The sequence below is a fragment of the Manis javanica genome, chromosome 16 (assembly GCF_040802235.1).
Source record: "Manis javanica isolate MJ-LG chromosome 16, MJ_LKY, whole genome shotgun sequence".
Classification (NCBI taxonomy): domain Eukaryota; kingdom Metazoa; phylum Chordata; class Mammalia; order Pholidota; family Manidae; genus Manis; species Manis javanica.
The window spans coordinates 27,246,398-27,268,800 of NC_133171.1; the positions used below are offsets into that span (position 1 = coordinate 27,246,398).

At 36.6% G+C, this 22,403-nt stretch overlaps 1 protein-coding gene and 1 long non-coding RNA gene across 7 annotated transcripts in view; one reads left to right on the plus strand and one right to left on the minus strand.

Moving 5' to 3' along the window:
• Positions 1 to 22,403, minus strand: part of COL19A1 (collagen type XIX alpha 1 chain) — a 286,095-nt gene that overhangs the window by 148,712 nt on the left and 114,980 nt on the right. For all 6 annotated transcript variants that reach the window (XR_012125983.1, XM_073224021.1, XM_073224019.1 and 3 more), the window contains 2 exons: positions 16,784 to 16,837; positions 15,147 to 15,182 (listed from right to left, as the gene is read on the minus strand). Coding sequence is in view for 5 of the 6 variants with exons in the window: in XM_073224021.1 (XP_073080122.1) it covers positions 15,147 to 15,182; positions 16,784 to 16,837 (90 nt within the window). In the remaining variant the exon portion in view is untranslated. The remainder of the gene's footprint in view (positions 1 to 15,146; positions 15,183 to 16,783; positions 16,838 to 22,403) is intronic.
• Positions 826 to 21,452, plus strand: LOC140846650 (uncharacterized). The gene is made up of 2 exons (XR_012125984.1): positions 826 to 988; positions 20,668 to 21,452. It is a non-coding gene; the product is annotated as an uncharacterized lncRNA (long non-coding RNA).

The window sequence follows — 22,403 nt, forward strand, 5'->3', positions numbered from 1 at the left end:
AAAAGAGGACCTAGAAAATTCAAACTTAATGCTGGCTCAGCCACCTACCCAGATGCTCTTGTTGGCTTGATGTGGTGTCAGACCAAAAAGATAATGGCTGCCTGGTCTAGTCCTCTGCTCACCTAGCCTTATGGTAGCCCAGCTGGCTAAAGCTGGGGACAGAGAGGTCCTGTGGGTTTTATAAAAACTGTGTAAGTCTTTGTTGATGTACCTGGATTGATGATTCAAGTTAAGGGGAAGAAAGGTCAATTCAGAAACTGAAGGAGAAAATCATCTGGTTTTCTAAGGTAGACTTGGGATGATTTATGGGATTTGTTCAGATGGTTGGGTCTGGGATCCTGGGGAACACGGTTCAGATTAATATGATAGGTTGGCCTCAAGGACTTGCTTGGAGTCCTGTTAATAGTAGCCCTCATTAAATACCTCTGAGATACGTTGAACAGTTTTGGTCCTAGCTCTTGATAAGGTTAATCAGAGTGGTTGAGAGAGCGGCGTACTCATAGGAGAATCTGAGATGAGTCAAGACACGATGGAAAAGCAGAGTAAATATTGTTGTGGCACAACGGGTCTTTCCATGAGTCTTTCACGTTCCTGCATGTCTCAATTGCCTTTTGTTCTGGACTATCTTTTTAAGGATGTTTACATCGGAAAGCAAAGGGAAGATTTGCTTACTGTTCAGAATATTAAAGGTAATGTCTCCCTTCGGGCAAAAGCCAGTTCACTTGCAATCCATTATAAAAGATTTGGGTTCCTTAAGCAGAGAGTTCTTCAGCTGTGACAGAAACCCACTGCATGTACAGCACCTACTCGGGTTCCTTGGAGGCTTGGAAGCAAGGGTGCTCAGTGCACACATGCTGCAAGCAGGGAGGACTTTGTCTCTGACTCAGGAGTCTCGTGTCTTCTGCCAGAGTCCATGAAATGGGGGTGGGCTAAATTGTTTCCTCATACATAGGGTAAAATTTGATACCTTTCACAGTCCTTGACAACGGTAAGTCAACCCGTTTCTCTCTATTGGGAGTATATTTGACTTGACTATGCTATTCTTCATATTTAATCCTTATCTTTTTGGGTTTAAAGAAAAATGTTATTAAAGGGGTACATATGAGATCACATGCAGTTGTGTGAATTACAGCTCCTTAGGGAAATACAAAAGAGGAATAATAGAATTTCACAATGGGAAATGATCTCTAAATATTAGTAAGTGACATGCCCAGGGTAAAATAAATAAGTATTGCACACTTTGGGTTAGGATAGATGTTTTTTTTTTACCTTATTTCCAGTGTTTCTTGAACTGTTTCTCAAAAGATGACTTTAGTAATGGATCAAAATGAATACAAAATGGATTATGTAGCATATTAAACAGCAATTATTTTTGAATTTCTTTTTATAGATCAATATAAGGTTTCTACCAAAAGATTCTGTTCATATCTTATAGTATATTAAACAGAAAGTAGGAATCTTTAATTAAAGAGATAATTCCAGTTGCCCATAAACAACATGACTCTCAAACTGATAAAAAAAATAATCAGGGACAGTGAGTGACCTCAGAATGACTATCCGTCCTAAATAATTAAATTTATCTGGAAAAAGAGGAATCTGCTCATCATGACATTCAGGTCGGTGATTTTATATTTTCCTATCGATAGTTTAACTGGGAGGATTTGGTGATATTTTACTTGGATAACATGTTTTTCCGTGAAAAATATTGGTTTCCTCTACCTTTGATGATAAAATATTTACTGACTACTTATGTTGCAACAAATACTTTTAGTCTCTGGGGAAGTTGTACACAATGCAGATAAGGCTGCTGTCCTAATGGAGGTTATACGACAGATAAAAAAGAAAATACTGCAGTTCAGTTTATAGTGAATAGTTTTCTTAAGATGAAAGAAAGAAGTCTACTCACAGAGATACTGCAATAATACAAAAGTTCTCTCAGAACGTCTCTCAGCAATTACTTCATAAAGGCCTCAATCCTATTGATATTCAATCCTATAGATACATTTGATGCTGAGTATTAATATAATAATGGTAAGAACACAGCTAAAAGTTAAACAGTACTAGGAGTCAGTCATTATTTTTAAATTTACATATGTTAATTAATTTAATCATCATTGTAAAACAATGCAACTAGAAATATTTTTATCCCATTTTACAGATGATGAAACAAGGGCACAAAGAAATCCAGTGGCATGGTCAAGTTCAAACTCAGGGTCTGGATTCAGGATCTGCATAATTCCTAAGCTATACTCCATGAGTTTTTGCTGCAGTGAAATAGTTAACTGTTATGAATATAATCTAATCCTTTTAGACAGTAATTATTTTTTAATTGCATTTTATAGATCAATATAAGGTTTCTACCAAAAGAATTTTAATGCTTAGAGTGGAATTGAACTCATTTCAGTGTAGATTTATAACTTAAATACACATTTTTCTGCATATAATTTTTCAAAAAGGTTTATCTATTTTATAATTTTCTAATGGCACTTTTGATACATTTTAATGTATTTTTCTAGATTGCTGAGTTTATCAACATGAAATAAAGTAGCTCTTTCATAAAGGTTCCTCATTGCAATGTATAGCATTTTTGCAAAGAAAGTTCACTGTTGAATTTTAAAATGTATAATTTAGAATTTTGATGAACACATTTTGAAAAGTCTTTTGAAACAGAAACAAACTATAAACAGAAGGGCAGAAGGAGCAATTCTCAAATCATTCATCTAATGGAAGATATATAAATCACCTCCCTGTCAAATGAGCTCGTGGTAGATTTTTCCAAAACATAAATCATCTCTGAGGCTAAACATAAATCTTTCTAGGGCCTTAAGCATCAACTTCCATATATTTATGCACAGAGTAGGTAAAAACAGTTTTATATTATAGGAACACCTTCTATTTTAATTGACTTGTTCATTTATGTAAGTATTTTACCCACAAATTTAAAAAAATAGACTTAAAAAAATATTTCAATTGTTTTCTTTCTGATGGTCTACTAACCCTCTGAAAATCCCAATACTGAGCTGTATTACCAGGTTCATAGAGTTAACAATGAATTAAATATGAATTGTTCAACATTTTTAGACTAAAAGTATTAATAAGATTCAGTCAATTCTTAGAAAGACCATATAAATAACTCATTTTGATACGTAAGTAATTTTAAATAGTCTTACACTGAATTGCCTGTTAATTGCCATACCATAGTATATATATTTATATGTCCATATAAATATGTTCAGTACGTATATGCAATAAAAGATATATTTATTCTAGTCAGAATAGAAAGAGAAATTATGCTCCATGGGCATTTAACAAGAACTTTTCTATTTCATTCACCTAAAAGGAAATGGTTATAGCTCCTTAGGAATTTTAGTAAGAAAGCATTACTTAGCAGCAGAGTCTATGACTTAAAATGTATTTAATGTAAATAACTGCTTAAATTACTGTGCAAGAATTCTAGTAGAAAAAATAATTTTGTCTGAAATAACTAATTTTTTTTCCTAGTGCCAACATAACTACAGTTGTATAAATACTTACAGATCATTTATATACTAATTGCAAATGATCAGTTTAAAAGTGTTCAACTTTAACCAAGTGGTTGCTTTTTCATAATGCAAGTAGGTTCTGAGAAGGCAATGAGTGCTGTTTGTTTCTGTGTCCCCAGTATCTAGCATATTTTCTGACACATTAGCATTCAAATAAGTGGGTAGGTAAAACGGAAGGAGGCTGGGACGGAAGTCCCATATAATCTACTGAACAGATTGGTTTTTATCTTATACACACTAATTTAGAAGAAGGATTATTTCAAGGCCTCACGTGAATGCCATATGATCCCTCGTTCCTTGGGGCCATCTGTTAATTTGCGTGTCATTTGATTTATAAATGCCCAGCTGAGATCTGCTCTCAGTTGCTTATACACTGAAGGTAGTATTCACAGGGTGGAATCTGTGCTCCCTATCTGTGCCTAATTTTCCCTTAAGCTGGATTTAGCTGGGCCCCAAGGAACTGGCATTTAAAGTATCATTTAGTAAGTATGTCTAAGACATTTCTGCTGTTGACTGACTTGACCTTTGGCTTCTATGTCAACATTTGGTGCCATCTGGATGAGTATTTCATGACTTCCCAGAGAGACAGCGCCAGATCCACACAGTCCTCGTCACGGTCACTGTATATCCATTGGTGGATATGTTACATGAAATACCGCTGTTCTACCTTCCTTCACCTGTCCCTTCTGACATGACACGCAAAGGCCAAAAGAGAAAAGGGGGAAGGAGGCAGCCTCATTTCAATGACAGTCCCTGCCTTGTTGCTGAAGTTCGGGATTTTAGCAAAAATTAACTGTAAAATTCAGTAACGGAATTTAGTAAAACTTTACTGTAAAAACAAGAGTATATTATTTAGTTGAGGAGAATCTGGTAATAAGGAATAAGGTAATAAGAACATACACAATTTTAAAAAGTTATATATAAAGACATGCTACATGTATATAAAATTAAGATTTTAGCAAGTGACAAAGCATCAAAGATTTATACTTATTATACCAGCACATTAATATGTAAGGATTTGTATCTAATATTTAAATGTAAGCCAAACTAATAGAAAACACCATAAATTCAAGTAATCTGGTAAACCATAAGATATCTACCTTTAATAGAAGATTTTTATATGAAAATCTTCATGATTTCAGAATAATTTATCAGGATCTACCTTTAACATAAATTTGCATTACCATCTTTGTATTTTGATCAAAGAAATCTGGATTTTATTATGATGTTTTCCTTATTCAGTGTTGCTTTTAGCTCCCATAAATAAATACTTGCTTTGTAATTATAAATGTCAACAGAAGAGATTATTTTAAATTCATCAGTAACTTGCATTTTTCCTTGGCAAAGTATATCATTGACATTTTAACAATTAGTTCTTTCAATCCATGAATGTGGACATCTTTCCTTTTATTTGTGTTTTCCTCAATGTCTTCCCTCAGAGTCTTGTAGTTTTCATAGTATAGATCTTTTCACTTTCTTGATGCCCAGGAACTCACTTAAGTGTCATTGTGACATTCATTCCAGGTATGGTGGCAATCAAATAAGTTTTGGAAAAATGTGATTTGGTGACATTTCTTAAACTGGAATTTTTAAAAGTTATATGCGTATATGCAAAATGTATTTATAAATAAATTATTTTTCTGTTGTTAATAAGCCAGTTGCTTAGAGGACTTTGCCTGTAGTCATGGTACTATTTGATTCTTTTTGACTTCATTTATGCTACTGAAAGCAAAGGCCCCAAATTTATAGCAATTTATTTCACATCTTTGCAGATTAGAATGCCAAACTTTACCTTATAGGAGTTAAAGTGTTGAGAAATGGTAAATAAGTCAGATAGGATACAGTAAAATTTAAAACTGCAGATCAAAGATTTTTGTTTCAATTTATACTTTTGCATCATAATCAAGTCACAGTAACCATAGATTTATTCTATTTGGCCAGCACTCTGCTTTTCAAAAAATTGATTAGACAGTTTCCTAGGAAATGGATTTAAGAAAACTTCAATAAACAAATGATCTTGAAATAGTGAAAATGGAATAAGCAGCACAAGAATTTTGTGAGGAAAAAGCATCAGTTCAAATAGTTTTATCAAAATCATTATGTAAGAGCTAATCTTTATCTTACACAAACTAAGGAAAGTTAATAAACTGAATTAATAAGGCTAATACAATGAAGATTAAAAATTGAACAAAACAATATTCATTAATGCCATTTTTTTCCTGAAGACATACTATGTATCAAACATTATTCTGCATGCTTGCAATTCAACATTCAAAACTCATAAAGAATCTTTGTCCTCATGGGATTAATATTCAAATGCAGAGGAAGATTGACAACAGTAAACATAATAAATAAGCATTTTAAATGATAATGTTAAAAAGTGGTAAGTGCTATGGATAAAAGGTAAAAAAAAGTGGACCTTATAATGGAGATTAGAAATTCCAAGTGTGCCTGTGTGACTATAATTTTAAAGTTCAGTGTGGCCATCATTAAGTGACTTTAAGAAAAACTTAAAGGAAGTAGCCATGAAAATAGGCACAGGCAGGCAGAAGAAACAGGAAGTGCCAACACCTCAGGTGGGGGTGCGCCTGGTACACTTGGGGAGCTGCAAGGAGGCCTTTGCGGTGGAAGGTCAGCAGGAAGAGCGGGAGGGGATGTCAGAACTGGTAAGAGCTGAGTCCTGCAAGACCTGGTAGGTCATTGCATGGAACGTGGCTTCCACTCTAAATCAAATGGCGACACATGAGGGATTTTAGACAAAAGCATGACAAGGGACATTCTGGCTTCTGTGTTTAGGAAAACCTCAAAGAGATCAACAGAAGAAGTAAGGGAACCACTAACTGGCAACTGAAATAGTCCAGGGATGAGTGAACCAAAAGGCAGTAAAACTGTGAGAATCAGTCAGATTTGGACATAGACTGAAGGTGAGGCAAGTAGAATAAATAAAGGAATGTGTAAGGCTAACTCACTTATGTTGACTGATGCAAAATATCTAATTAAATTATAGGTAATCCAGCACTGCATAAAAAATGCATCATAGGCTTCCAGGAAGTTTACGAGTTCCTATTGGGTTACAATATACCCCAGGATAACAACTATTAACTCCAGACAAAATATAAAACAATTACGTAAAGACATGGGGACCTCAACAAAAGCAGGCAGACACTGAAAAGGAGTCAACATTTGGAAAAATGAAACAGCATGTCATCAGTTTACAGTTTTTAAGAGGTTTAGGTTGAGGGCAGTCCCCCCTCTGGGACAGGGTGGCTAAATGGAAATCTTCCAGTTTTGCTGGCTTGACACATCAGAGGACACGGTTTACAGCAATCGTACTTACTAGGAAGTAAAGATGTGGCGTGAAAAATCCTGTAAAAATAAAGGGAGCCTCAAATTCTGTGTATAAACTGCCAAACCTTTGGCTGACCTCTAGCCATACATGTAAAATGCAGATGACAAGTTAACCCAGGTTAGGTTTAAAGGACAAAACTGGGATTTCAGGAGAGGCGCTTTGCAATGCACGTCCAGCTAATTTAACTCCTTGCTTTAAAAGATATTTATGTTCTCCAGACAATCATAACAGAATTCCAAGTTTCTATAACACACCACTCAGTGTCTAAAATGTAATCCAAAATTTTTTGACATAGAAGTTAGTATTAAAATTAACTCATTCTAAAGAGAAAAGACAGTCAGAGACCCTTGACATTACTCAGGTGATGGAATAATGAGACAAAGATGTTAAAGCATCTATCAAAACTATTCTCAAGGACATGAAGGAAAATACAGCTCTTAGTGAATGAAAAAGAGAAAATATCAGCAGAGAAATAGACATTATTAAAAAAGAACAAATGGAACTTCACTAAATTAAAAAAAATAGTATCTGAAATGAAAAATTCAAAGGATGGGCTTAACAGTGGAATGAAATGACCAAAGAATGAGTAAGCTTGAAAACAGTCCATAAGAAATAATCCATTCCCAAGAAGAGAAAACCATATGGGAAACAAGTGAAGCATTTTATGGATATGTGGGAAAATATTAAAAAGCCTAACATATGTGTAATTGGAGTCCCAGAAGGAGAAGAGAGACACAATGAGACAACAAATTATTTGATGAAATAAGGACGAAACTTTCCCAACTTAAGTGAAAGACATAAATTTACATGTCCAAGAAGCTCAAGGAGCCATAGCAGGACAAATTTAAAGATTAAAAACACCTACATGTATCATTATTAAACTGCTAATAACCAAAGATAACATGAAAAGTGTTGAAAGCAGTCAGAGAAAAATGACATAGTACATACGGGAAACAACCATTATTGGAATGACAATTGACTTTTCATCAAAAACGACAGGAACCAGATGGCAGGGGAAAATTTTAAAGCCTTTAAAGGCTGAAAGAAAAAAACTGGCTAGCTAGAATTCTGTATCCTCCATGACAGGTAAAAATATTTATCATGACCAAGTAAGGTTTATCTCAGGACAGCAAGGATGGCTTACTCAGAAAAATAAAAGATTGCTTAGCACATTAAGTACTAAAGTAGAAAGAATATACGAAGATTTCAATGATGCAGAGAAACCGTATCACATAAAACCCTTGGAAAACTACAAACAGGAGGGAAATTTCTGTAATCTGTTTTAAAAACAAACAAATTATAATGAGTTTATACTCAGTGTTAAAGTTTAGAGCACGACAGAGAAAAAGACCAAAAAACTATCTTCTTCATGCAAGATTCTTTAACTCCAAAATAAAGAAAAAGATGAAAAGAAAGATTATATATTGTGAAATTTCAGAACCTTCACATTGAAGTCAGGGATGAGACTAGGATAATAACCATAATCTGTATGTAATAAGACCAGGGAAAGAAATAGGACATGAACATTTTGAAAGGGAAGAGATAAATTACATAATTTAAGGACATTATGGGAATTCTTATAAATTGATGATTATACTGATAATGAGTATAGCCACTTTGGAAGGTGACCAGGCAGTATCCTGTTAAACTGATACCCAATAACTCCTAGGTTCATACTGAAAAAAATCCCATGCATGTGCATTAGAGATAAGCACAAATACATTCATTGTACATTGTTACTAAAAGAAAGATCAGGAAAAACCCAAATGTTCACCAATATAAAAATGCCAAGTGGTATGGTCATATGATGGAAGGCCATAGATGGAGCTAAAAGGGATAAGACCGATCTACAACATCAGTACAGATGACTCTCAAAAACAGTATGATAGGGAAACAAATTTGCAAATACTTATTTACAAGAAGATCCCATTTATGTAATGAACAAAGCACATAATATATGGCTTGAACTGCATATCATAAGGTAAATGTGTAATATCACTCATATCAATACAGTATCTCCCTCAGTATGAAAAGAGAGGAAAAAAAGGCATCCAATAGTATTTTGGTTTAAGAAAATTTGAAACAAATTTTACAAATTACTAGCATTCTGTATTAAACAATCTTGAAGAGTTTTTAATTTGCGTTTGGTTCTATGAGATAGATTATCCTGCTCAACAGTTCCCAGCATATTTTAACATCTTACACTGAGCTGTGTTGCACTTTTATATTACCAGTCCCTGGTAGGCACTTGATTTTTTAAAGTCTGGCTTGGAGATTAAAGGAAATTGAATATTAAAATTTTAATTGTAATAGTTTAGGACACCTCCTTAACATTTCTTTGCTGTTTCCTGCTCTAGATTTAAATAACACATGCAGTAGAAGATAAAAGTTTAGGTTTACAGAAAAGTCTATTTTAAAAATGGGCAAGAGACACAAATAGACACTTTTCCAAGGAAGGTAAGAAAATGGCCAACAGCTACATGACAAGGTGGTCAATAGCTCTAACCATCAGGGAAATGCAATATGCAAATCAAAACCACAAGGAGCTATCACCTCACATCTGTTAGAATAGTTATTATCAAAAAGACAAAAGATAACAGGTGTTATCAAAGATGTGGACAAAAGGGAACACATATGCAGTCTTGGTGGGAATGTAAATTGGTGCAGCCACTATGGAAAACAGTATGAGGGTTTCTCAAAAAATTAAAAATAGAAATACCATATGACCCAGCAGTCCCACTTCTGGGTATATACCCAAAGGAAATGAAATCACTATCTCAAAGTGATATCTGCACCCCTTTGTCACAGCATTATTTACAATAGGTAGGACACGGGAACAATCTACATGTCCATCAATACATGAATGGATAAAGAAAGATATGAGACATACATATTTCAGCCATAAAAATGAAGGAAATGCTGCCATTTGTGACAACATGAATGAACCTTGAGGGAATTATGTTAAGTGAAATAATCCAGACAGAAAGACAAACATTTTATAAATGTGGAATCTAGAAAAAATATTAAACTCATAGAAACAGAGATCAAATTGGTGGTTGCTAGGGTTGGGGGTAGGAGGGAATGGGTGAAGGTGGTCAAAGGGTACAAACTCCCAGTTATAAGATACACAAGTTATGGGAAACTAATGTACAGCATGTGACTATAGTTAACAGTAGTGCACTGTGTATTTAGAAGTTTCTAAGAGAGTAGATTTTAAAAGTTAGCACACACACAAAAATTTGTAACTATGTGACATGATAAATGTCTTAACTAACCTTTCTGTGGTATAATGATTTTGCAATACATATATATATATATATATAAAGTCATTATGTTATACATCTTAAACTTACACCATGTCCTATGTTAATTACATCTCAATAAAGCTGGAAAAGTAAAATAGGAAGAGAATGATACTTTAAATAAAAATAAAATAAATAAATTCTTTAAGTAAAACCATATGCAATCTCAAAAAAAGTAGGTTTTGGAGTCAAACAGGTATTTAAATATTAGCTCTGCTACTTTATCGCTTATGTAAACTTAGACAAGTTATTCAGATTTCCTACTTCTCAGTTCCCTCATCTGTTGTGTGGTAATAATAATTCTATCTCATAGGGTGTTTATGAAATGGTCTGCATAACACACAGTAAGTGCTCAATAAATATTTCCCACTTATTTAGTTTATAACAAGACGCGTTTTTTAAAAATGGTTATCAGTTTTATATATAAAAGAGGATAAGGAAAGAACGATCAATTAAATAATTTAAAATAGGTAAGGGAATCTCATGTTTATTTCTTTAGAACATTAAAATTGCACTTATTGTAAGATGGTATAATAGCTGACTATGTTTACACAATAGTTAGCTTAGTACAAACTAATTAGTGAATTTGTCATCATCCAAAAAGTTGCTGAAAAGAAATCAAAGTGATTTAAGTTTTTAAAAATTTTCAACCAGCTGTGTTTGCTGAAAATTTGTGTAGCAAGAGATACATAGAAGTAGGGTTTATGGTGCTGAGCAGGTTTTCTTTTTCTTTCTTTTTTTTTTTTTTTGGCACTTAACCACATTCTCACCTTTTGAAATTTTGGGGATGAAAGAAGCTTTATTCTTCTTGCCATATCTCCAGAGAACATTTTGTACAAGAAAAAAGTATTTAGGGAAGATTCTTGGACACTGTTTTATAAACTACTATCCACATGTTCCACATACAGATTCACAAACTTGTTCTTGAGCTTATTCCTTAATCCTTTGTTGTTAGAATAATCTGGAAAGGCTATAAATTAAAGGAAGTAACTGCTAATATTTACAAGATCATTAATGTTGTAACAAGAAGTATCATATTTTTCCAAGTCAAGTAGACTGACAGAATATTTGAAGGTTAAAGGATGTAAGTGCCGGTTATGCCATAACGGTTACTCTAATCTCTGTGGTGTTTTCCCAGGCCCCATATTTCTCTTTCTTCCTTCCTTCATTCTTTCCCTCCTTCCCTTCCCTTTTTTTCTTCCTCTTCTTCTTTTCTTTTTTTTTCCTGGAGCAGTTGCATTGGTTTCTTTCCATATCATCCATGAACATTCATCCATGGAAGGATTCAAATGCTACCAAAGGGATTCGACAGTGGAATTTTAAATGGGATCTTACTTCTTCAAATAAGAGTTGTTTGGTGCACATTTGCAAATTGCAGCACCATTTTGGCTGTTTTTCTCACTAAGATGTTTCCTATATAATGAAGAGTGAGGAGGTATAGATCACTGGCAGTAAGAACACTTTAAGGAGGTAGGAAGGGAAAGGTGAAAAAAAGAGGATAAGAGCTGTTATAGTTGAATTTAATGAACAAAACTGTTTCTAGGACTCTGGTCTGTGCTTCATTCGATTTCCTCAACCTTAGCTTTCCTTATTCCTTCTAAACTTTGCCCGTCTTATTCCTTTATCCATCTCCTCTACTGAGACTCAACTATATGCAATCAGTTAAAAGAGAAAGTATAAAGAAGAAACAAAAGTAGCACTTAATTAAAATAGCTGGAGGGTTTTACTGTTGGATTTTTTTAATGAAATGGTTCTATGTGATTTTTTAAATTTAAAATAATAGCCAAAGCATAGTAATCCACAGGAACAAGAAAATAATAGTAAAAAACACAATTCTCTACAAAAATGTTCTATATCAAAAAGGATTGCCACTATCTTGGTAAATTCATTGTTTCATTTTGCTCATACTATTTTTCTCAATTTCTTATTAAGCAGAATTCAAATGAAAGTAAAGTAAATATAGTATTATGTTTTGGAAGGAAAAAAGTGCCCAACTTTTTTCTTTATTTATTCAGGACAATTCAGCTCAGTAGACTTATACAGTCTCTGGAATTCAATGTCCGGAGTTGCTAATGCTCACAGTCCTGTCAAGAAAGGATTGCTGATGGACTCGCTAGTGGGCTGTAAATGTGGAGATGGTAGTTCATCCTCTAAATCAAATAGTTAGGAGTAAAATCATAGGCATTAATGAGTCTGGCATTTCCTGGAAGCTTTCAAAATTAATCAGGTTGGGTGTTTTTGATCCAAATACTGGTGTAATGAGTAATTCTGAAATGTTTGCTAAAGCTCTGGAAGAGGACACTGGAGATAAGTGTCCAACATGCTTTCAGAGCATTAGTTCTCAAACTTGGCTGCACATTGGGATTGCTTTGGAAAAATCTAAATCAACTGCTGCCTGGGTTCTACCCCCCACCCCCGAAATTCTGACTTTACTGATACATGGTGCAGCCTGGGAACCAGAGGTTTCAAAGCCCCTCGGGGGACTCTAATGCCCAGTCCAGGTGAGCCAGTGATCTAGGGAATGGGGCAGTCTGCAGTGCAGCTGAGAGTCATGTGTGGTCTGAGGATCTGTAGCATCTTCTTGTGAGAAATAGAGAAGCTGAGGCTCCCATTCCAGATTCATGGAATAAAATATGCATTTGAACAAGACCCCTGAATGTTCCTTATGCACATAAGTTTTGAGAAACATTAAGGCACCTGAGTCCACCAGAGTCCCTGAATGGCCAGATGAAGGCTGTAATCGACTTTCCTAGCCCTAATCTCCTCCACTTAACCAAGCAGGCTTCAATCTTAATTTTGTTTTACCAGCATGCCTTCCTGATGGAAAGACGTATTTCTTTATTATCATGTATTAAGTTGGATTTCAGATAAAAGCCAGACTTCAAAGGTCTATAAGAATTTTCTGAGTAGGAAGAAAGCTTGTTCCATTATAGTGCCCATAAACAGTGGCTTTCAACTCCAGCTACATATTTAGAATTACCTGGGGAGCTTTTAAATATAGTGGTCCCACACCAGATCTATTGAATTATGATTTCTGTGAGTGGAGCCCCAAACTGGTATATTTTAAAGCTCTCCAGTGGAGTGGAGTGAAGTTTACAGCTAGCTTTGAGAACCAACATGGACAAACTTTAAGTTTATTGACTCTGTATATTGGTATCTCACTTAATGCAGATATAGTGGGTCAGTCATTTTGGCTTCTTTCAAGACTGGTAGCAATCACTTTCTTAAAATGTATTGATCTGCATTATAAGATCAATGAAATATTCAGTACATAGTAAGTTAGTATTCATTTCAGTTTATCCCTTTTCATATTTAACAATTGATTACATTAATAAAGTAATGACAAACATATGAAGCATAATGTCTATGTAATAGGAATATTTTACCTTACAAAAGAGAACATTTAATTTCACAGTGTTTTTGCTTTGCCAAATCTTTAGATAAGTATAAAAATGAGTTTTTACTCCTCAGTGCCTGCCAGCTGAACAGTGCAGAGACACCCGTGGGTACTACTTAGCAAGAAGACATCGGCTGTCATAAAAAATCCACAAAACAGATACAGTCCAATACGGTGTTCTGGCTCAGGAGCCAAAACTGCATATAAGGTGAAATGATACACATAAACTGGATTTTGGTCTTCAGACACAGTTGAAAATGATTAGGAAATCAGATAACTAAATGGATACTTGGGCATATAACTTAGTTAAGAAAAACAAGCATGTGACTTAAGTAAAAGGAGCAGGCTTAACTCTAAAACACTGCCAAATAATTTTAAAAATAAACTCCACAAAGTATAAAAAAATTGGATAATCCACAGTTAAAACCTGCTCTAGAATAAATAGTTTTTGTTTCTATCTTGAATATAAAAGCTCCAAGCACAGAATTCCATTGCAAATTGAATTTGGTGATTCTTAACTAAGTCATCCATTTGGGCCCTTAGATTTTCCATTTATGAAGAAATATTTGTCTTTTAAACAAGCACTGCTCAGAATGACATTTTCAAGTACAAAGATAAATGCAAATATTATCAAGCCACATGGTCTTTGAGATCCATGCGCTGACCTGTTGGGAAGGGCGCCTCTGCCCAGGTGCTAGAAGACTTTAAACCTGACCTTCTATGATCAGGAAGGGGTTTTGAACACCAGTGATTTAAATTTGTAATTTATGTCATTAGGTAATAACATAAAATTCAAGACACCTCAGGCTACAAATGATCTTATTTCAAAAACTTCTCTCTTTTCCGTTAGGCAGTCATTCTTAGATGAAATCTTTAAGTGAAATGAGAGTCTTTAATGGCCTATGAAGAAAATTTATAATGGTAAATTATACCTAAATACAAAGTCATTATATATTTATGACTAAGTGCTTAATAAATGATGAACCCTTTAATTGAGAACAATCCCGTTATGTGTACATTATACACTTTTTTCATAAATCTGTTACTGAAATATTACCATTTTATCATTTTCAAGTTTCAGAAGCAAATCACGTAACAGAAAACAATGGTGTTGAAAAGGTTCTGGGAAATGTAACAATTGGTTTAAATAGGTAGCGGTTTATACCCTTTGGGCAATCATAGTTTATTTTGTCCTTTTGGAGTTTTTTAGAGTAAGTAGAAAGGTCTCTGCATCTATTAAGTTTAAATGTCATGCTAAGAATGTATAACCAAACAGTTACGGGGCACGATTATGAACCATATGGAGCATAGAGAAAACTGTTCAGGAAGGGTACTGCTTCCAGACTTTTCTAGGACCTGCCTGAGGCTAAGTTACTTCACCATTATTGACAGATGCCCCATCTTTAAAATCTGAAGATTTGGCTTGATCAACTCCAAGGTCACTTTCAATTCTCAAAATATCCTATGGCTTAAATTCTGGTTTAGTCATGATATAGTATGAAAAATAAACAAGGTAACATATTTCAATTTTGAATTTTGATTTAAAAAATACTTACAGTTAAGGCTGGTGGTCCTGGAGGTCCTGTATCTCCCTAAAATAGATGAAAGAAAAGTTGCAATTGCCCATAGCCTTTTTTGCACGTATTTATACATTTTCTGAATGGATGGACGCAATAGCTAGATAGATTGTGAAGGAATGAAGAATACAGTTTCATCTGAGAAAAGTCTCTGCACAATGAAAAATTTATCATGAGCTTTTAGCTCTCATGATATAAATGTCACCCTGTGCACCCCCATGCTTTTCACAGCAGCAGAACTTGCTTTTGAAATGCTAAAATAATCTAATTTTCTATTCTTTTGTCTACGAATCCAAAATTAGAAAGAATATGTCTTCAAATACCATTACTTGCCAATGGAGCAGCTGGGAAGTGTCACAGTGACAGATAATTTTTCTGACAAAGTTAGTAAGAAGATCACCAGAAACACTAAGTGGATCTCCCCCCTTCACGCCTACCAGCTGCAGGCGGCGGTCCCGTTGCCGCTTCTGAAGTTCTGCTAAACTGGCATTGTGCTTGTCACCAGTAGTAAAAGGCTTTGCCCCCTTACGTATTTTTAAACGCTGAAGTTGCTTCGCTGACCTATTCATGTGAATACAAATTGCCAGGTGAATATTTTGAGAAAGGAGTTGAAAGTTTTAAAAAGTGGTTCCTCTGAAAGCTCGCTATTTTCCAATTTCTCTGTCACCTATATGCTTTATTGTATCATGGCCCCCATTTATTCCCTAAGAACCCTGAGTCATTAGGGCCAAGCATTACAACACCGCGGCCGCTGTCAGGTAGCCACCATGGGGACCGCATCCTGTGCAGCATGGGTCTCTGGGCTGTTGGGTCCTCATGCTGAGAGCACCTCTATGGCTTTCTCTTTTCTCATCTGATACAGTCACCTCAAAAGCCAAGACAGCACTTAGTCTTCAGTACTTTTTGAACGACTGACTAAAAATAACCAATACTTATTAAGGAACATCAGCGTAGCTCAGTGGGTCAGTGAGGACCAATCTGCAAGATCAAATTTAGCAGAGAGGTAAATACTGAAGAGAGACGAGGATTTCTAAGTGTGCGGAGAATGGAGAATAAAATGCAGAGCAAAAGATGCCCGCATATAATTCTCATCAAATTGGGATCATCCAGTCAGTCACCTTCAAAACGACTCTTGCTTTTACTATTTCTAAATCTCTTTTCAAGGTCGCTGCCAGTAGGCATTTTATAGTGAGGAAAAAGTGGCAGGAATGGGAGTGGTTAGGCTCAGCCTGAGACGCAGCGTCAGCCTCCTCCCCCAGAAAGGCCACCTTGCTCTACCCTTACGGCCGCAGTTCAGCGCAGTTGGCGATGTTCCCTGACACGGGACACACCTTCCGATTTGGTAGTGGAAGGCCTACTGCTGTTAAGCAAGGGAGAGAAAAGGGAAATCTTATAAACATGAATTTATGTCAAGCAGCAATTGTGCGTTTAGTCTCTTCAAACTAATTAAATAAACCAAAAGGTTTTTCTTGTTCAGATGCTTTTAAACATAATAGCCTTTGGTTAATTTTAACAAAATTAACTTTTGGCAGTTAGACACTATCATTGAAAAGTCTCTGCATAGGTTCTCAAGGTTTTCTTTAAAAAACTGGCACTTTTCTGGGCGAATACACTACCTTTTCTCCTTTTGGGCCCGGTGGACCACGAGGACCCAAGTCACCTTTCAAACCCTGTAGAAAGAATACAACCAGTGTGATTTTTATACACAGCTCACAGAAAGCTTCAATTTCTGACAAGTCATTAGTCACAAAATAAATCATAATTTACTGAGCTCCCAAATCCCATTCTTCAGATTGTAGTATAGTGAGAAATAGAGACAAGTGGCGCTAAAATGATAAGCAACATCTGCGTTGCGGTGGGTACAGATACATTAAATCAGCATGAGGCCTCAATACTGCATATTTGTGCAACTTTGCTTCCTGCTAAAATTACATTAATTCACCATCTGGGGGAACATCATTTAGATCTATACGAGCTTTTAAGTATCCACTTTGGATTAAATTTGTGGATGTTGTAAATACCTTTGATTTAGCATTGATTTGGCCTTTATAAAGCCTGCCAAAAAAATTCAAGAGTTACATCAAAAAACACTTTTACATCTCTATGAAGAAATCTAATTGTGGGGGAAATGGAATGAAGGATGTATTCTTTTCCTATTGCTCACAAGCTGGAGCTCAAATGCAATCTATTTCCTGCTTCCAAGTGTGTTTTCCTTCTCGAATCCCTGGATTTATAAAGATACCAAATGAAACTATGTAAGACATGGACAGCATATCAGATAAATACATTGATGAATCTTTCCGACTCTTAGGTGTTTCGGTGGGCAGGTATTTCGGTGGGCAGTTTCGGTGACTCAGAAGTGACAGCACTCGGGAGTCCCACAGTAGGTGGTACTGGGGCTGTTCTGCAGTCGAGTGTGAACGGAAAGTTAGACGGACATGTCCTGACCCTGTGCGAAATGGGAAAAAACATCTTCCTTTGTCCTTAATTGAACACATTGGATGGGGGAAGAACAGTAATGGAAAAGCGAAGGAAATACTCTGAAGCTGCACAGCGTGCAGTAAATCTAGACGGCTTTCCGTTCCTAGCTGAGCATTCAGCTGGTGCTGCTCTGACACTGTGTAGTGGATAAACAATGCCAAAAGCCATCGCCAAAAGCTACTCAATACACAAGCCAATAATGAATTCAAAGGAATGAAAGAAAACTCGATACTTGAAATAATCTTGCTGCGGAGAGTATGTGAAAACTGTAGGCTTACACTAAAAAAATTTAATGGATGAAAACATCATCCAATTGGCAAAAAAGCTTTGGAGTTGCATAAATACCTTTGTAGGTGAAACAATCGGTACGTTGTTTCCATCATTACCTTGGAGTATTTACGGAAAAAGGATGAGTGAAAAATATGAACTCATATTTGAGATGTGATATTCTGTGTTTATCTGAAATAGCCATTGCTTCCCAAATCAAGCAAATGTACTTTCTTTACACATGCCCCTGGAATAAAGCTTGACACCCATATTATGAACACATGGGGAAGGAAACTGCTGTTTCTGTGGATAAATTTTATTAATAATTCACTCATTCACTTGCCCATTTATTCACCATGTGCACATCTATTGTACAGCTGTGTGCAGTCACTCTCCAGCCTTTAGACTTGCACCATGAGCCACGAGTGGCTTTTGAGTCCTTGAAATGAGACTAGTCTGAATTGAGGTGTGCTGGGAGTGTAAAATACCACTGGGTTTTAGATATTTCATACAAAAATGACTGGTAAAATTTATTAATGAGCTATTTTATATTAATTACATATTGAAATAGTAATATTTTGGGTGTATTGGGTTAAATAAAATGTATTATTAAAATTAGCTTCACCTGTTTCTTTTACTTTTAATGTAATCTAGCAGTTAGTAATATAATCTAGAAATCTAGTAATGGCTATTAGAAAATGTAATACATTTACATTTGTTTTGAAATTATAATATAAATACATATACATAGAACATTATAAAATATACAGTAATAATATAATATATTCCTATTGGAGAGTGCTAGTTACAGATACAAGAAGGAACTAGTTGTTGACAAACTCTCTCTGACCGACCTGCACTCAGGTGCCTTTGTGTCTCTTTGTGATGAGGCCTCAACTTTGGCCCCTGACCTGTCCTGTCTTTGGTCTGCCCAGCCCAGTTTTAGGGAGAATCTCACTGAGTTAGGTTAGAGAGAATCTCCCATGCTTGGTACCTGCCCGGGTCCCTCACCCCTCCACCTCTGATGTTGAAATCTGTGGCCTGCCCTTAGCAAGAATCCCGTGAAGTCACTTTAGCAAGAATGCCCCTGCCCTTGAGACCTGCTCTTATCGCCTTTCCACTCATTGACCCTGTCACTCTGTTCCTCGGCTGCTAACTCTCCACCTGAATTTGTTGCACTTGGAGTTGAGCCCAAGCCCTCACCTCTATTATCATACCTCATTCCAACAGTCTTGAACAAAAAAGTCTTCCTTACCCTTTAAATAAGTGTCGGGATCATTTTTTCCTTAGCAAAGTAAAGATTCGTGACCTCACAGAGCTCATGTTACAGGAGGAGGGTGACTGACAATAAACAGGTCAACAGGCTCCATGTGTTAAGAGTCAAGGGGGGAGACCTGCTCTTCGGAAACAGCCTCTGAGTGGAGGTGACATTTATTTTCAGAGGATCCAGCCTCGCACGGATCCTGAGGAAGAGCACCGGCCACAGAGGGTGCGGCAGGGGCAGGGGGAGCGCAGATGCAGTCACGGTTAGGCGGGGGTCGTGGCATAGGGAGAGCAGACCACGGGAAGGAGGAGGCGTTGTTCTAAGTGTGACGGGAAAACACGGTGTGTTTTAAGCAGCGACATGACGTGATTTTGTCCCCAAAAAATCACTTTGGCTACAATGTGAAAATAGACTGTAGGCAGCAGACACGAGAGCAGGAGAGGGGCTCCCGCAGCTCCCCAGGGGGGAGGGCAGGACGGCTGGGACAGGCGGGGGGCCTGGAGGGAAGTGCGCACCGGGCACCCGGCTTGCACACCCGCCTGGGAGTGGGCAGGAGAGCGGCGGCCGAGGTTGGCTCCTACTTGGTTTACGCACCTGTCTAGGTAGGGCCATTTTTTACTGGGCTCAGAAATTTATTAAAAAGAGGTTTTCTCTCTTTTTAATGCTATCCAGAGAAAAGACACACATGAAGAAAGAAATGGCTGAGAAAGACACCAAGTATCTCTTAATTCAACAAATACTATTGAACATCTACAAACATTCAAGACTGAGCTCAAAATTCCTATGAACATATGAATATGAAAACTTTATTTTAAAAAATGGATGGAAACATAAACACAACGCTCAGGAAAATGGTTCACCCCACCTCTGGAGTAGGCCTAGGATCACACTGAGTTTAGGGTACATGGGCATTCCAGATGTTTCTATGAGTCATAGTCATTTTCTATGCTACATGTTACAAGCATATTATTCTTAGCCATTAAATAATACATTAAAATTTTTTCATTACTCATAACTGACAAACTAACACTCACTGCAACTTCTGGGAAGGGACTCTGGCTATTGAGCCAGCTAACCATCCTGGGTGCCACCCCCCATGGTCAAGGACAGGGTGGGGGAATGTTGCCACCAATTACCCGTCGATGTGAATACTGAGTGCTATTATAGAAGCATATAACCCGTGTGGAGGGAGCGGGTCCAAAGATGCCTAACTCTACAGGAGGTGCTCAGGACTTCAGAGATGCAGAGTTTAGCAAAGTAGGAAAGGAGTGGTATTTTATGCATAATTTTGAGTAAATTACTTAAGCTTCCCTATATTATAGGCATGAATACTAGTTATCTTAAAGGGCTGTTCTGAAAAATCAACACTTAGCACATGGCAGGTACTTAATAAAAGTCCTTTTACTTTTCAAGTCTAAGTTTAAGGGACTTGTTCAGTTTTGTACGCAGTCTGATGGATTTATAACAACTGTGCTTTAACTCACACAGGATACAATGCAGCTGAGAAGGACTGTGCTTGCCAAGCTCCTACGTGGACGGTCCCTGAAGTGAGCCCGCGTACCTCCCGTCCTCTGGGGACAAAAGGCCATGCTTCGGAGGCCATGGCTCACCACAGGCTCGTTTGGAGCAACAGATCGGTGATGCTTTTCTCAGGAAGATTTCCTCCTCGCGTCACCCCGCTGCTGCTATCAGTGGTTATTGGGGACCGGGGAGCAAAAGACACGGCATTCGCCATAAAGCGTAAGGAATCTAATGGAACAGACTCTGGCTTCTGTACTGAATAAGCTGGCTGTCTATTCCCCAAGTTCTCAGTAAAACTCACGTATATGAAGACTCTCAAAAGCCCAGCAGCTGACCGTTACTAGGAGACAGAGCTCCACCCGAAGGCAAGAGGAAAGCCTAAGGCCAGCATCAAGACTAAAATGACAACAGCAGGTAGACTATGAAATCAACCTGTTACGGAGGACCGACTACTCAGGGTATGCAGTATCTTTAAAAGTCAGAAGATGATACAAAAATAGTATTGGTTAAAATTTTTAGCCCATCAATTAGTTCTGGCCCCACCTTCCCACTGACTGCATTTTATTCTCAGGCAATGGCACCAGCTGCTGTCAGCTGATAGCTCAGCTTTGTGGTTTCAATATTTTTGTTTTTAGTAATACAGATTGCACTGGTATAAGGAGATTAACATGATTACTTTAGAAACATCAGATGCTGTAATTCTGATCAAGGATGTTTGAAAGAATAATAAAGATGCAGAGAAAGAGACTAAACTCAATGACTGGAATTGACTTTTCTAGGATTATGTAACTTCACAAAACCAAATATTTCAAAGATTATATAACACCACAAAAAGATATTATGCAACTCCAAAAAATCTATTTCTATTAGAGATAAATGTGTTTTATTTAAGCCAGTTTTTAATAATAGCAAATGTTTACATAACTCTTACTGCATCCGAGACACTCCTCTAAATGCTTTACATGTGATAACCCTTTAGTTCTTAAAAAAAAAAGTCTTGAAGTACATGCTGTTGATATTATGATCTCACTGTGCAAATGCATAAACTGAGGAACAGAGAGAACAAGTAAAGTAAAAAGTAGTGCCAGGTAGGCGGTGGCAGAGCTGGGATTTGAGTCCAGGTAGACTGGCTTCGAAGGTCACATTAACAACTTTAAAAACTCCCTTTAAAGTCCATTGTAAGATGCCATTGTTGAATGTATCACATAGTAGGTCACAATCAAAATCATTTAATTATAAAGTTGGATGTGTATAAAGCTGAGGTCTTGTGTTTTGAGGTTGCAAATGCTAGCAGTTCAAATTCTGCACAATGTCAATAATTTTGGTATGCATTATTTAAACTGCAAGGGAAATATGAGCAGTCTTTAGTCCATACTTTTAGTTCAATATGTTGGAGATCAAGCTAATGTTTATACATGTACATACACACACACACACATACACACACACACACACACACACACACACACACACACACACACACACACACACACACACACCATAAAGGATGCATTTAGAAGGATATAGGAACATTTTTTTTGCCCCAATTATTAAGAGCTGCTAACTAGCATTTAGCTGGTGAGCCTCAAGGATGCTAAACCTTTTGCTCTTGCAAGACAGTTCCACGTGATAAGAATAGTTTTGCCCCAAATGCCAATAGCATCCCATTGAGAAAAGCTGAACTGCTGCATACTTTCAAAGGG